The sequence below is a fragment of the Aptenodytes patagonicus genome, chromosome 19 (assembly GCF_965638725.1).
Source record: "Aptenodytes patagonicus chromosome 19, bAptPat1.pri.cur, whole genome shotgun sequence".
Classification (NCBI taxonomy): domain Eukaryota; kingdom Metazoa; phylum Chordata; class Aves; order Sphenisciformes; family Spheniscidae; genus Aptenodytes; species Aptenodytes patagonicus.
In genome coordinates, this window is record NC_134967.1 from 1,689,476 (window position 1) to 1,704,250 (window position 14,775).

At 61.8% G+C, this 14,775-nt stretch overlaps 3 protein-coding genes across 4 annotated transcripts; all 3 read left to right on the top strand.

The window, feature by feature from the left end:
* The first annotated feature begins 1,434 nt into the window (after nt 1–1,434).
* Nucleotides 1,435–3,695, top strand: SLC25A34 (solute carrier family 25 member 34). Its single transcript, XM_076356222.1, has 5 exons — nt 1,435–1,989; nt 2,564–2,629; nt 2,990–3,142; nt 3,236–3,370; nt 3,462–3,695. Exons 1-5 carry the CDS (start codon nt 1,501–1,503, stop codon nt 3,642–3,644), a joined length of 1,026 nt encoding a protein of 341 aa, XP_076212337.1. The 5' UTR covers nt 1,435–1,500; the 3' UTR covers nt 3,645–3,695.
* Nucleotides 3,696–4,014: 319 nt separating this feature from the next.
* TMEM82 (transmembrane protein 82) lies at nt 4,015–7,219 on the top strand. The gene is made up of 6 exons (XM_076356221.1): nt 4,015–4,145; nt 4,230–4,302; nt 4,550–4,724; nt 5,442–5,850; nt 6,259–6,446; nt 6,553–7,219. Exons 1-6 carry the CDS (start codon nt 4,067–4,069, stop codon nt 6,613–6,615), a joined length of 987 nt encoding a protein of 328 aa, XP_076212336.1. The 5' UTR covers nt 4,015–4,066; the 3' UTR covers nt 6,616–7,219.
* Nucleotides 7,220–7,874: 655 nt separating this feature from the next.
* FBLIM1 (filamin binding LIM protein 1) lies at nt 7,875–12,715 on the top strand. Of its 2 annotated transcripts, XM_076355963.1 has the most exons (9): nt 7,875–7,940; nt 9,016–9,349; nt 10,130–10,338; nt 10,704–10,837; nt 10,932–11,043; nt 11,137–11,306; nt 11,421–11,599; nt 11,703–11,820; nt 12,159–12,715. In XM_076355963.1, exons 2-9 carry the CDS (start codon nt 9,324–9,326, stop codon nt 12,270–12,272), a joined length of 1,062 nt encoding a protein of 353 aa, XP_076212078.1. In that variant the 5' UTR covers nt 7,875–7,940; nt 9,016–9,323; the 3' UTR covers nt 12,273–12,715. The 2 variants fall into 2 exon arrangements, with proteins under 2 accessions (XP_076212078.1, XP_076212077.1); XM_076355962.1 differs by lacking the exons at nt 7,875–7,940; nt 9,016–9,349 and having other exon boundaries at nt 9,742–10,338.
* Nucleotides 12,716–14,775: the final 2,060 nt, after the last annotated feature.

Below are 14,775 nucleotides of genomic sequence, written 5' to 3' on the forward strand. Positions count from 1 at the left end.
TTTAGGAGATCTCGGAAGCCAGTTTGAGGTTTGGACGCTGGCCCCATGTGCTGGGGGAGAGAAGAGATCAAATCCCAATGTTCTTCAGGTGTCCTAAGGGACGTTGTCACACGGCTGCCACCAAACCTGTCCTCATCTTCTTGGCTCGCTGCATCCGAGGCCAGCGAGGACCCATCGCCGCTTGCCCTCCACAGCGAGCCCTTTGGGGCATGACCCCAGCTTTTAAATAATAATAATCTGGAGACCTTCTCATGTAATATATGTTCACGGGGCCTTTTTCTGGGAGGAAACGTATGTGACTGAATGTATATGTATATACGTCTGCTTCCTTTCCCCCTCCCCAAATAAATATTCATTGGTAACTCAGATTTGGCCCTACAACGTGCGTCTGGCTGGAATTCCCGGGCCGGGGGCTGCCGTTCCTCCTCCCCCCATGATGTTCGAGCCTCGGCTTCGCTTTGGGGCAGGGAGAGGGAGATATTTAGGCTGGAGAGAAGGGGGAGGACGTGCGTCCCGGCTCCTCGCTGAACCCCAGTGGCGTTAACCCTGCAGTGGGGCACGTTCACGGCTTCAACCGTGAATTATCCGTCCCGACGCTCCGGCCCCGTTTATCCCTGGATCCGGGAGAAATTCCCAGTCTAGACAAGGAATAAACAGCCCCGGGGCCAGCCCCCAGCGGCACCCACCTTCCCCACTGACCCTCCCTCGCCTTTTAGGATCAAAGGGGGGGATTTTGGGGGGATATCAGGGATGGGGCAGCCGTGGGGGGGGGGGGAACTTTGGGACTTTGGGGGTTCCCCACCCCAGTAATCACCGAAGTGGCTTGGCCACGGCTATGACGTGGTATAAACCTGGGTCCCAAGGGGGGTCACCGTGGAGCCCTAAAAATAGGAAGCCATGGCGGGGGGGGAACAGGGACAGACAGCAACCCCTCCCTGCAGCTTTTTGGCCTGGGAAGTGCCAATTGCAAAGCATTTCGGTAACCCCGAGAGGGGCTGGCACGGGGAGAAGGGGGCAAGACCCCCCCCCAAGCCCCCCTGAACCCCAGCCACAAGCACAATGAGTTGGCCAGTCCTCATGCCCTCCCCGGGGTTCATCCAGCTGGCTGGGGGGGGGGGGCGGATGGCTGCGTGTGCCCCCCGACACCGCCCTTCCTCGGCTTTTATTTCAATTTTATCGCGCCTTTTTTTTTTTTTCCTGCAGAAACGGCCCTTTTTTTCCCTATTTGCGCCGGGGCACCGCCAAGTCACGTGAGACGACGCTGCCCGGCCAGGATTTGGCTGCCGGGCGTGCGTCGGTGCGGGGGGCGACGCACCCCCAGGCCTGACCTTTGCCCCATATCCCTTCCCAAATTGGGGGGCGGCTTTGGATTGCGGGGGGGGGGGGGGGGAGGGGTGTTGGTTCGCAGGAGGCGGCGCTCACTTGCTCCCCCCTTTTTTTTTCCCCGCAGTGGGGGGGGGGAAGGTGGAGCCTGGGGCCATCCCCGCAGGCAGGTGCTGCATGGCGGCGGGCACCGGGGCCCTCGCACCCTTCCCCGGGCCCCCCCCCGCCTCCCTGCATGAATTCCCTTATCCCCCCCAAAACAGACCCCGCGTCGCACCGGGTTCCCCGACCGGGGGGGTACCGCCGGCTACCGATTTGGTGTTGGGAGCGGCGGCCGGTTGCTTGGCCTGCGTCCTCACCAACCCGCTGGAGGTGGTCAAGACGCGGCTGCAACTGCAGGGCGAGTTGCAGCCCCCCGGGACCTACCCCCGGCCCTACCGGGGGGTGCTGCGGGCGGTGGGGGCCGTGTGCCGGGCCGACGGGCTGCGGGGGCTGCAGAAGGGCCTGGCCGCCAGCCTCCTCTACCAGGGGCTGATGAACGGCGTCCGGTTTTATTGCTATTCCCGCGCCGAGGACGCCGGCTGGACCGGGTATCCCGGTGGCACCGTGGCCGCCGGGGCCGTGGCTGGGGCGGTGGGAGCCTTCGTGGGCAGCCCTGCGTACCTGGTGAGTGCCACTCTGCCCCAGAAGCCCTTGGCATCGGGGGGTGGGGGGGTGGAAGGAGGGGGGGGGCATTCCGGGGAGACCCCCCCACCCCCCCACCCCCCCCCAAAGATTTGGCCAGCCCGGAGCTGGCTGCATCCTGTAAACACCGGCTCGGTGCATCCTTTCTCCCCGCTGCTTTGCTTCATACCCCCAAAAATGTGGGGCTGCTTTGTGCATGCTTTCCCCCCCTTTCACCCCTAAATCCCCCCCTCCTCGAAATCCGAGTGGAGAACCCCCTCATAAGGAAATAGGGGTGGTTTTCCCCCTTTTGGGGGGTCTCTCCCTTTTTTGGGGGTGCAGAGCTCAAGAGGGGAGCTGCAGCAAGCGTTTGTGGGGGCCCTTTACCCTGGGGTGGGGGGGAAATGGGGTTCAAAGTCTGGAGGCGCCGCTTGGCAATACATCTGGGCACCCCACACCTGCCGGAGGGGCTCAAGACACCCCCAAAAGCTGCTAAGAAGGGATGGGGGGGGAACCACAGCCTGTCCCGGTGGGGGCTCGGGGGGTTTCGTCAGTCGGCGTTGTGTCCCCCACCCAGGTCAAGACCCACCTCCAAGCCCAGACGCTGTCGGCTGTGGCCGTGGGCCACCAGCACAACCACGAGGTGAGCAGGGACGGGGTGGGGCGGGGGGGACGACAGACGATTCGGTGGCACCTTGGCCGTGCACGCGCCGGGACCCGGTGAGGGCAACGCTATTTTGGCCACTGGGTATTTAAAGCTGCTGTTTGGCAGCTCGGCCCCATATAGATGCTATAAATAACGGTGCGAAGACGGGGAGGGGGTGACTGGGATGCGGAGCCATGACACCGGATCCGGACACCCCTTGGGATCAGTGTCACCCAGCCGGAGCCAGGGTGGCTTCGTGCCACCGACGAGCAACGGGGTTTTGCACACCGGGGTGGGAAATTTTGCCAGACTGGGGTGCACCATTCCTGCTTTTCCCAAATTTCCTCTCTTCCCCAGAGCATCTCCGGGGCTTTCGAGAGCATCTACAAGCAGCACGGGGTGGCGGGGCTGTGGCGGGGGGTGACGGGCGCCGTGCCCCGTGTGGCGGTGGGCTCGGCCGCACAGCTCGCCACCTTCACCTCCGCCAAGGACTGGGTCTGCGAGCGCCAGGTGAGGAGGAACACGCGCCGGATTCGGCCGCCGCCAGCCCCCCCCACTCCCCTTTTTTTGGGGGGAAGAGCTGATGGCCCCTGCTTCCCACAGTGGTTCAGGGAGGGCAGCTGGGCCGCGGTGCTGGCGGGGGGCATGGTGAGCGGCGTGGCCGTGGCGGTGACGATGGCGCCCTTCGACGTGGTCAGCACCCGTCTCTACAACCAGCCGGTGGACGCCGACGGCACAGTAAGGCCATTCGGTAAAAGACGGGGAGAACACACGGCTTTTCCCAGGATTGCATCCGGCAGGGGTGCGCAGCCGGCTCCTCTCTCCCCAGGGCAAGCTCTACCGGGGTTTTTTGGATTGCATCCTGCAAATCTCCAGCAAAGAGGGGCTGCTGGGCTTGTACAAGGGCATCGGCGCCGTCTACCTCCGCCTCGGCCCCCACACCGTCCTCAGCCTCTTCTTTTGGGACGAGCTTAGGAAGATGGTGCAGCACCAGCAGCCCCCAAGGCCGTAGGACGGGCTCCCGGCCCCGCCGCGGCCGTTAATAAAGGGGTTTTTCTATTTTTGGCGTCGTTTCGGGGTCTTTGGGGTAGTGCTAAGAGTGGGGGGGGGTGGTTCATGCCCTGCAAAGCCGGGACCTGAAACGCTGCGATGCATCAGGCCAGAGAGGATGATGGCAATCCGCCCCCCGGGGCAGGGGGATTAAAGATGCTGGTGGTCCCCAAGCCCCACCATGTGCATCCCATCACTGCATCCCTCTTGCCACCTTAATTTTCACCTCCACCGCGCAGCTGGGGCTCAGCTGCTCTGGCCAGGGCTCCAGCTGCCCTCGCTTGTCCCAGCAATGATTTACTAGCCAGGGGGGCCGCTCCCAGCCTCCACCCCGTGGACCTTGGAGCCGGGGCCCGACTACGCCGGGGCTCCTCTCCACCGAAAATGTTTTCTCCGACGTCCTGGCTGCCAGCGTTGCCCGGGCTGGCGTGGGGCTGGGCGCTGCTGGATGCGCTCCTGCAAGGTGAGAGCCCCCGGGGGCGGCATGGGGACGGCTTGGGGACATCCTGGGGAACGCCGGTGACCCGCTGCTGCCTTTTCCCCACAGGGTTGGTGGGTGCCTGCGCCGTCTCGGTGCTCTGCAGCCTCCTGAAGGTTTACCTCTACATCCAGTGCCTGAAGTAAGCACCAGCTCTTCTTCCCCCCCGGGGGGATTTCTTTTGGGGATCTGCTTTTGGGATCCACTATTGGGGAGGCAGCTCTCAGCACCCATGGGTGCTAGCGGTGGCCTGAGCAGGGCAGGGGCTGCACCCTCCTCTCTCCACTGCAAAGCACAGGGGAGGTCTCCGAGGCTGTCACCCCATTTTGGGGTGGTGGAGGAGGAAGGGGACATCCCGTCCGGCTCAGCGTCCCCCTTGCTGTCCCCAGCAACCCGGAGAGGCAGGCGAAGAAGGAGGCGATCCAGGCACAGCAGTGGGTGCTGGAGCCGCTGCACGTGGCGGTGCTGACGGGTGTGCTGGCACTGGTGGGCTCCCGCGTGGCCGCGCTGGTGGTGCTGGAGTTCTCCCTGCGTGCCGTCTCCACCATCCTCTCCCTTGGCAAGGTGAGACGGGACAGGGGAAACTGAGGCAGGGCAGTGGTGTGGAGGGAGCCATGCAGTTGTGCATCCCTTGCAGATTTGCAAGGGGATTGTTTTGCAACCGTGCATCCCCTTACAGATTTGCAACAACTATGAGGGCTATAGGGGCTGCAGCATGGAGGAGACCATGCATCGCTCTGCAGCCGTGCATCCCCTTGCTGCTTGCAACACCTGTGGGGTTACAGGGGGGCTGCAGCATGGAGAAAACCATGCATCACTTTGCAGCCGTGCATCCCCTTGCTGCTTTGCAACACCCGTGGGGAGGACAGGGGAGATGGCATGGAGAAGACCATGCATGGCTTTGCATGCACGCACGCATGCTATGGGGTGGCTTTGCATATACCCCCAGGATGCCGCATACGGCCCCTATACCGTGCACCCCCTTGTTGCTTGCAACACCCGTGGGGGCTACAGGGGCTGCAGCATGGAGGAAGCCATGCATTGCTTTGCAGCTGTGCATCCCCTTGCAGCTTTGCATCACCCGTGGGGAGGACAGGGGAGACGGCATGGAGAAGACCATGCATGGCTTTGCAGTCGTGCATTCCCTTGTTGGTTGCAACACCCATGCAGGTCATGGGGAGGCTGCAGCACGGAGGAAGCCATGCATCGCTTTGCGGCCATGCATCCCCTTGCTGCGTTGCAACCTCCGCAGCGGCTGACGGTGCCGTCCCGCTCTCGCAGGGCGCCCACAGTAGCCAGCTCTACCTGCTGTGCCAGTACTCGCTGGGCTGCGGGGTGTCCTGCAGCCTCAGCTTCTTGCTGGAAGGGGCTCCCCACGGGACCTGCAACCTGGCGCTGGCAGCGGGGCTGGCGGGGCTGCTGGCCACCTACGCCCGGCGCCTGGCTCACCACATCTGCACCCTCTACGAGCTGCACAGCCGAGCACGTTACTGCGGCGTCTGCATCCTCCTCCTCGCCGCCGGTCATGGCATCCCCCGGCTGCTCCGGAACGCTTTGGCCATCACCTTTGCCGTGGCTGACCTGGCCGCCGTGGCGCTCATCAACCAGGATTTCCTCTCCACGGCGGAGGCCGTCCGCTTCTGGACGCCGCTCACCATCTGCTACACGCTGCTGGTCATCTACATGCAAGGTGAGAAGGGGACTGAACCCCCAATTATAGGGTTTTTTTTGGGGGGGGGGAGTATGTCCCAGTATGGGACATTCTGCAGCTGTATGGGGGCACATGGGACATCCTGGGGGTGTATATGGGGCAGTATGGGGCATCCTGGGGTTATATGGGGCAGTATGAGGTATCCTGGGGCTGTATGGGAGCACAGGGGGCATTCTGGGGCTGTATAGGGGGAATATGGTGCATCCTGGGGGTATATGGGGCAGTGTGGGGCATCCTGGGGCTGTACAGGGGCACATGGGGTGTCCCGGGGCTGTATGCAAAGCCACCCCATAGCATCCCTGAAATGCACGGCGTCCCCCGGTCATGGGGCTGGGGAGGGGACAGGGTCCCCCCTGCGGCGGCCGCCCCGATGCCACGTCCTTGCAGAGGAGCCGCGGCAGAGCACCGGCGGGCGGCCAGTTTACCAGACAGTGCTGGTACGGATGGGAGGCCTCTTCATCCTCCTCCTCACCGTCGGCCGTTGGACCGACGTCCTCCACGTCCTTGTCTCGCTGCTGGGAGAGCTCTGGTGCCTGCTCCGCGCCGGCGTCATGCTGGAGGCATGCCGGCAGCAGGTGAGATGGGGTCACCTCCCTGCCACGACGCCAGGGTGAGGGGCTGGTGGCAGCCCTGAGGCCACGGTGAGGGGCCTTTCTGCTTCTCTTCTTCCATCTCCCGTAGGATTTCACCCAGCAGTCTCGGTTGGATAGGTGGTCAGGATCAGGATCAGAGGAGGCATCCTGATAAGCCGCGGGGTGTAACCGGGCATCAGAAACTCAGGGTGGCTTCGCCCGGCTCCCTGAAATGTGGACACCCCCCAAACCCTCCCTGTCGCAGATCCCCCATGGGGACGAAGGAAAAGGGGCTCTCGGAAGATGCTCGACCCCATCCCGTGGGGTGGGGGAGGTTGGGGGGAGGCTCACATGGACCCTGGTTTTTGGGGGATCCCGCAAGGCTGCAGTGGTGCTGGGGGTTTGCTCCCTCGTCCTGCCGGGGATGCGGGAAGCTGACGGATGTCCCCGTCCTCCGTGGCTGCAGGGCCGCACTGTTGCGGTGCAAAGGCCTCCGGGGGCTTATAAGTCTCAGAAAATAAAGTTTTTTTCCAGCAAAATCCGTGGGCAGAGTGAGCTGGAGAGTGGCTCAGGGACGGCCGCGGTGCAGCTTTTTGGAGGAGGTGTGTGGTGCGGTTCCTCCCCGGGAAGGGAAACTTAGGCACGGAGAGGGTGACCCTCCGGCTGAGAGGTGCCCTCGTGCCTCAGTTTCCCCACCTGGCTGCAGCTGGCCGTGCCGTGCTATGGGGCACCAGGCCCTGCGCAGTTGGGGTGCAGGATTCGGAGAGGGAAGGAGGCCTCGGCAGCGGCTGCTTCCCTCGGCAAGACCCGCCCCTGGCCCTGGTGGGGAGCAGGAGGGGGGCTGGGGCAGTATGGGGCATCCTGGGGGCATAGGGGGCCAGCTGGGGCTGTATAGGGGCACATGGGCATCCTGGGGGTGTATGGGGTGGTACATGGGGCAACCCCCAGGCACATGGGGCAACCTAGGGGTGTTGGGGCATCCAGGGCTGTACGGGGCACCCTGAGGACTTGGGGCACCCTGAGGGTGCCTGGGGCAACCAGGGGGGTCCATGGGACAACCGGGGGGGGGGGCCATGGGTCATCCCAGAGCACATAAGGGCACCCGAGGGGCTATGGGGCAGCCAGAGGGCACCCTGAGGTCCCATGGAGCACCCTGGGATGCATGGGGCAGTCAGAGGGGCCCACGGGGCATGGGGCACCCTGAGAACATATGGGGCACCCTAGGGGGGTGCATGGGGCACCCCATGTCCTATAGGTCACCCTAAGGACCTATGGGGCACCCCAGGGTGCATGGGGCACCCTAAGGACATGTGCCCCCGCCCCCCCTCTGCCCGGGGCCGTGGGGCAGGCAGGGGGGAGGAGGAAGGAAGGAGGAGGAGGAGGAGGGAGGGAGGAAGGGGCGGTGATGCCGGGCGGCTCTGCCCCCCCGGCTGCCCCCGCCGCGCCGGGCAGGGCGCGCCCGCGGAGCGCACGGAGGGACCCGCACCGGCTCCCCAGGTAGGGGACGGGGACAGGGACGGGGCCACCCCCCGAGGGGCAGGCGGGGCTGCAGGGCCATCCCCGGGCAGGCGACCCTCCCCCCCCCCCGCCCCGGGTAGGGGACCTCCCCCCTCCCAAGGTAGGACACCCACCCACCCCCCTCGGGTAGGGGAGAGGTGCCACCCCCAGGTAGGGGACACCCCAGGTATAGGATTGGGGACACCCCCAGGTAGGGGACAGGGGACACCCCAAGATGGGACACGGGACCCCCCCAGGTAATGGGATAAGGACCGCAGAGCCGCCCTGGGACGGGACGAAGGGGCCAAGAGCCACCCCCAGGTAGGGGACGGGGGGCTCCCAGGTTGGAGGGGACACGGTGGGGCCACCGCCACTTAGGGGACAGGGCACCCCCAGGTAGGGTACAGGGGGCTGTGGGGCTACCCGGTGGGGGACAGGGGATTGCGGGGGGGGCTGCAAGGCCACCCCCCAGGTAAGGGACAAGGGGACAGCGAGGCCACTCGGGAAAGGGGCAAGGGGACACCAAAGGCTGTGTCGTCGTCCCCCCCCCCCGTCCCTTCCCCCTGGGGCATCCTCAAAGCGCTCTCCAAGAGGTCCCCAGGGCTGGGAACAGAGTCGGGGACAGTTGTAGGAGGGCCATGTCCCATCCCAATTTTGGGGAGCATGTGGGGGTGCCCCATAAGTGGCCCCGTCTCCGTCGGTCCCACCTGGGCTCCCACCCCAGCAGATTTTGGGGGGGCGATGCTTGCAGCAAACCGGGGCGAGGGGGGGGGGCCTTCCCAACATGGCCTCGGCCATCCCGAAACAGGATGGAGCTCCGTGGTAGGGGGGACCCCATAAAAAAGGGGGGGGGAAACCCCATTAGTGCACCTCTCAAGCCTCAACCACCCCGATGGCCCCCGGCTGGGGAGGGAACCGGGGAGGGGGGGTGCTGCGATGGGGCCGCCGGGATCCCGTCAGCCCCGGCACAAAGAGGAATGCGACGAGCACATGGTTCCCATTAGCCCCGGAGATTTTTTTCTTTTTCGGGTTGTTTTTTTATGATTATTACTTTTTTCCCCCCTATTTTCTGCAGCAGCTGGGCCAGGGAGGAGGAAAACCAGCGGCTCCCGCGGGCGAGGATTTGAGCGTCTGGGCGAAGGCTGGCAGCGCCGGAGCCCGTTTGGGGTTTCGCCGGCGGGGAGGGAGGGAAGGAGGGAGCGAAGCCGCCCGGGGTTTTTTTCTTTTTAATCCCTTCCCCTGCTTGAGTCAGAGGCTGAAGTCACCAGCGTGCCCGTCCCGAAGCTTTTCCCCCGCCACGGGAGGACCGGCCACCCCCCCGAAAGGATGCACAGACGTCCGTGAGTGGGATTTTGGGGGAGCGGAGCTGCCCCACACCGGGGCATGAGACCGGGCAGCTCATCACACAGGTATTTTTCAGGCCGCCGATTCATCTCAGGGATGAATCCTGCTTCACCGGCGCAGCGCCCTGGCTAAAGCCTCAGGGTTCTGTCCCCCCACCCCCAAACCATCCCGTTTGGGAAGGGGAAGCTTCTCTCCGGCTGCTCTTCCCATTGGGAAGCTGAATAAACAGCCCTTTTCCTTCCCGAGCGGGGTTTATCGGGGTCGGGCGCATCCTGCCTGCGCCGCTGGGCGATGCTTGGGGGCCATTTCAGTGACAGGGACGCAGCGATTCGTGGCATCATGCCCCGGTTTCTCCATCAAGGGGGGGATGCTCTGAGCTGGAAGTGATTAGGGGGGAAATAGGGGTAAGCAGGGAGGGAACGGGGAGCCAGGGGACCTAGAAACACCCCAAAAAATGGTTTGCAAAAGCAGATCCTATTACAACCCCATTTTTAAGAGGAAAGGTGGGTTTTTCCTGCTGCCCGCAGGGAGTTTAATCCCAGGTGGGGGCAATAAGAGGAAGTAAAGGGGGTTAAAATGCTTACGAAAGGGTGGGGTTTGGTCACAGAGGCACGGAAATGGGAGATTTCGGATGCTGCTTCATCGGGACCCTTTACCCTGTGTCCTCCCAGGCACGAGACCATTTATTGCCGTGACGTGGGACAGGGACGCTCATTCCTTCTCCCTTTCCGGGAGGGCGAGGAGGGAGGCGGGTTGAGGCCGAAGGGCGGCGCGGCTGCAGGAGCTGCCGGTGCACCCGCGGGTTTCGCTCCCTTTTATCTTATTTTCCCCCAAATCAAACCCAGGTCCAGCCCTTCCGCAGCTTTCACGATGCTGCCGGGGAAAGCGGAGAAGAGGATCGCTTCGTCCGTCTTCATCACCCTGGTGCCGCCACAGAGGGAGGCGGCCACCAAGGAGAAAACCCAAAGGGAGACGCGGCCAGACGGTGCAGAGGTCCCGGGCACCCGTCACCCCCAGACCCGACCGCTGCAGCCCCCTGCATTGCTCAACGGAGGTGAGGGGTGTCCGCGGGGGACTGCGAGCGGTGCTGGGAGGATGATGATGGTGCTGAGGATGCTGCGGAGATCCTTTGCTAAAGGATGCGCGTGCAGGCAGGAGGGGATTTGGTTTTTTGGGGGGGTGTTATTCCCCAAATCCCCGCACCCATCCCAGGATGGATCCGGCTGCGAGGGAAGGGCTGTGTTTGCTCTCCATTGCCAGGCGCTTATCGGCACTGTTTGTCCCCTCCGGCTGGGATGGCGTTTGCTTTTGGGGCAGGTCGGCAAGCGCTACTGCAAAGCTGTCAGGGAGTTACTGCGATGGGGTGTTATTGGACATTATTGCCCCCTCTAAACCCACCGTGTCTGGCTTTCGCCACAGAAACCCGCCCAGCGGCCCCTGTGCCTTCGTCCCCACCGGTCCTCGTCCTCTCCGAAGCGCCCCAGCCCTTGTCCGCGGAGGCGCTGGGTCCGGCACTGCAGCAACTGGACCTGGCGGCACCCGCCACCCTTCAGGTGAGGACAATGGGGTGCAGTCGCCCCAGTGCCTGAGTTTCCCCACCTGCAAGAGCATAAATGTAACATGGCTTCGCCTTCCCCCGCTCACCAGGCCCCTTCCGCCTTCCCTGCCGAATTGAGGCCGCCCAAATTTTGCCAGGAGCAAGCAGGCAAACCGCAGTGGCAGGATGCGAATGGTTACCCAGAGAGGGATGGCTCCAGAGGTAAGGGGAGGACCCAGCTGTGCAGTGTGGGCTCATCCCCAGTTGGGAAAACCGAGGCATGTGGCACTGAACCCCTCTCCCTTCTTCCCGCAGACATCTGCGCCTTCTGCCACAAAGCGGTGGGGCCCCGGGAGCCGACGGTGGAGGCGATGCGGAAGCAGTACCACGCCGACTGCTTCACCTGCCGGACCTGCCACCGGCTCCTGGCCGGCCAGCGCTACTACCAAAAAGATGGGCGCCCCATGTGCGATGCCTGCTACCAGGTACCCGTCCTCCCTCGGGGACAACCAGCACCCTCGGGGGGGGGTGGGGTGGCGGGAGATGCAGTCCCTCGCGGGGGGAGCTGGCATCTCACGGTGTGTGTCCCCAAACCCCAGGCCACGCTGGAGAAATGCGCCAAGTGCCAGGGGCTGATCGTGGAACGCATTGTCCGTGCCCTGGGCAAGGGCTACCACCCCGGCTGCTTCTCCTGCGCTGCCTGCGGCCGGGCCATTGGCGCCGAGAGCTTTGCCGTGGACGAGCAGAACGAGGTGTACTGCGTGGCTGACTTTTACAGGTTGGGGAGCACAGAAACAGGGGAGCATCCCCCACTTTGGGGGGGGTTCGGCTCATCCCCATCACCCCACAGGACTCACGCCACCCTGGTTTGCTCCCATCAGGAAATACGCCGTGGTTTGCAGTGCCTGCGAGCACCCCATCGTCCCCCGCGAGGACAAGGACACCTACAAGATCGAGTGCCTGGGACGCAGTTTCCACGAGAGCTGCTACCGCTGCGAGGTACGGCCCCGACGGGGCTGGGGGTGCCCCCCAAAAGCCAAGGGGTTTGGCACCGAGTCTTTGCAAAGCACGGCCACAGGGCTCGCAGCACCCAGGGTTATTTTTTAGCCACCAGTTATCTTGCGACAGGGAGGGGGAAAAACAAATAAATCAGGTGAAAAGGACGATGCATTCGGCCAGGAGAGCTTCAGCTTTTCACGCTTTTGATGTTGTTTGTTGCTTCTTCCGAGCACTGGTGGGTTTTGCAGGAAAGATGGGACGCAATGGCATGGTATCTCACATGCAATGCAGCACAGGGATCCCTAAGGCATGGCCTCCCTTTCCCCTCTCGCCCCCAGAGCTGCGGGACGCCCCTGTCGCCGGAGCCGACGGAGAATGGGTGCTACCCCCTGGACGACCACCTCCTCTGCAAGTCCTGCCACGTCCGCCGGCGAAACGAGTCGTCCTGCTAAAACCCCACGGCTCAACCTCCATCTTCCAGCACCGGACACCAAAAAGGGGGTGCACCCACCGGGATGCACCCCGTAGCCGGTCCCAGGTGCCCGCTGCACCCCCAAATAACTGCAGGACCAGAGTTTTTGTCACCGAAATGTACCCGGACCCCCGTCCTGCCAGGCTGGCCAGGCGAAGCGCAGATGTAGTGTCCTGGCATGGCTCTGCGCTCGTTACGAACATAAAAAGGCCTGGCAGAGCAGCGGTGGCGGAGGAGCTGAGGTTTTGTTCACTTATTTCTTTTTTTAAATTCCTTTTCCGTGGCCGGTTTGGTTTCCTTGGGTGTTTTTTCTTTCTTCTTGAGCTTCCTTGGGGTTTTACTTAAACATTTCTCTCTGCGGTGACACAGAGAGCGGGCACTGATTTAGTTACTCGCAGTTAAATAAAACCCCGAGTTTAAAAACCCTCGTTTCTTTCATCCACCCTGCATTCCAAACCCATAAAATGCAAGTTTAAAAATATGAAAAAAAGCCACTTCTAAGATTTTATAGGCGTGGCAAGAGTCAGGTCGCTCAGGACGATAACGTGGCTGATTTTGGGGTGCAGCAATTTGGCAGATGCCGCTGTCACCCTGGGGGAGAGCAGAGGGTCGTTTTTTGGGGCCTGATTCAGGATTTTGCGATGTGCCGTGGTGTTGATGAAAGGGTGTTTGGTGGTGGTTTTATTTTTTTGCGGACAGCCTGCACTGCCTGGGCTCTATCTCAACCAACTCCTGGAGCCGGCAGAGGGCAGCCGGAGCACAAATTCCCCCATTCAGGCAGAAAAACTCCGGCTAAATGCCATCTCCTATATCCGACAGCACCGGGATGCCAGGAAAGACCGACAGCCCCATTTTTGCATGTTATCCAAGATAATATCGCTCTGCCGTTGGAAGCTTTTTGATCTTCTCTCAGTCCAAGCCCCAAACCGTCAGAAATTAGACCATTTCTCTGCGTGCCTGACATCTGTGCAACTGGTGTCACTGGTGCTTAGCGGTTTTGTTTGCGAGGGCGTTGCAAACCAGCTGGAGAAAGAGGGGTTTTCTTTTTAACCGAAAGTGCTTAAAAAGCCACAAATCGAGAGCAGAAAATAGCAAGAGCGTCTGAGATGATGTTTAATGCTTTCCTGATGAAAAAAGGGAGTTGCTAAAAAAAAAAACCCAACAACCAAACCAGCAGCCATACGTGCGTGCTGTGTTTATGAATGAAAGAGTTAATGTATGGTTAATGTATGCACTGGAGTCCGGCGGGCTGGTTGATTAATCACACCAACCCCGCAACTATTTCCTGCCCACTCTCCCCATCTACAAAGCCTATTGCTCAACGTTCGTAATGTGTGTCTACGGCCCATCAATCAGGTCATAACTCACTATAAACTTATTTATAAATAGGATGTTAATGTAAAGTTGCAGTCTGTCCCGGTCACGTAAGTAGGTGGCTTTGGGTCCGGCTGGGTGGGGACACCGCATACCCCCGTGTCCCACGCCGGGGAAGTCCCGTGCTCGAAGTCAGCTCTCACTTTCCAAAGCCTCTCGCCCAGTGGGGAAAACCAGGCACCAAAATGATGCTAAAAACATAAAAAGACGTGGGCAGACTTGGCGGTGGCCAAAGGGGGCGGGGAAGGGAATCCCCAGAGAGCAAAGGGTTGCCCGTTTTTTGGCAATACGGGTATTTTTCCAAGCGAGGTTTTCAGGGAGGATGGAAACACCGATGCTGAGCGGTGTTTTGGATGCATTATGGCATTGCACGCTGGCTTAAACCCTCTGCGCAGCACCCTTGGGTGCTCAGAGAGCTACGCTACCCCTCTGCAGAGCTAACGGTGGGAAGGGGTCGGGTATTTCCCCCGCAGAGCAAGCCAGGATGGGCTGTTAGCACCGGGACTGTGGTGATTTTTGGCCGGAGGCAGGCAGGGAAAAGTTTTTATCGACATGAAGCCTTGGAGAAAATGCTGAAAGGCGAGGAGAAGGGCAAGGTGCAACTGGAGAGTTTGGCGGTGCGGCGAAGGGATGCAGAAGTGGTCAGATTTGGCATATTTTTCCAGGAACAGAGGATGACAAGGGACAGGGATGGATGGACATGGAGGTAAGAGGATAAAAGACTGATTTAAGCCATTTTCTTCTCAGATAAGGGGAGAAGCATTATGAGCTGAGGCGCAGGGACTGTCACTAAGCCTGAAAAGCATGGCCCCGCATTTTCCCCCGGGAGGATCTCGAGGAATTTCTAGCACCGGCCAAGCTGCGTGGAGGAGATTTCGCAGGGGTGGGGCTGCGGGAGCTGGGTCCCATCCTGCTGCCGAGCAAGCCCACGTTGGCTGCGACGGCTCAGCCCGTCCTCGGGCTCCTCGCCCCATTGCAAGCGCTTTTGCAGGCGCCCAGGTCTGCTAGCAAAAATATAATAAATACAAATCATGCACGGAGCAATATGAAGCTCTTGTTCTCCTTGGGAGCCCCCCAAAGCTTTGCAGAGACACCCCCCCCCCGAGACC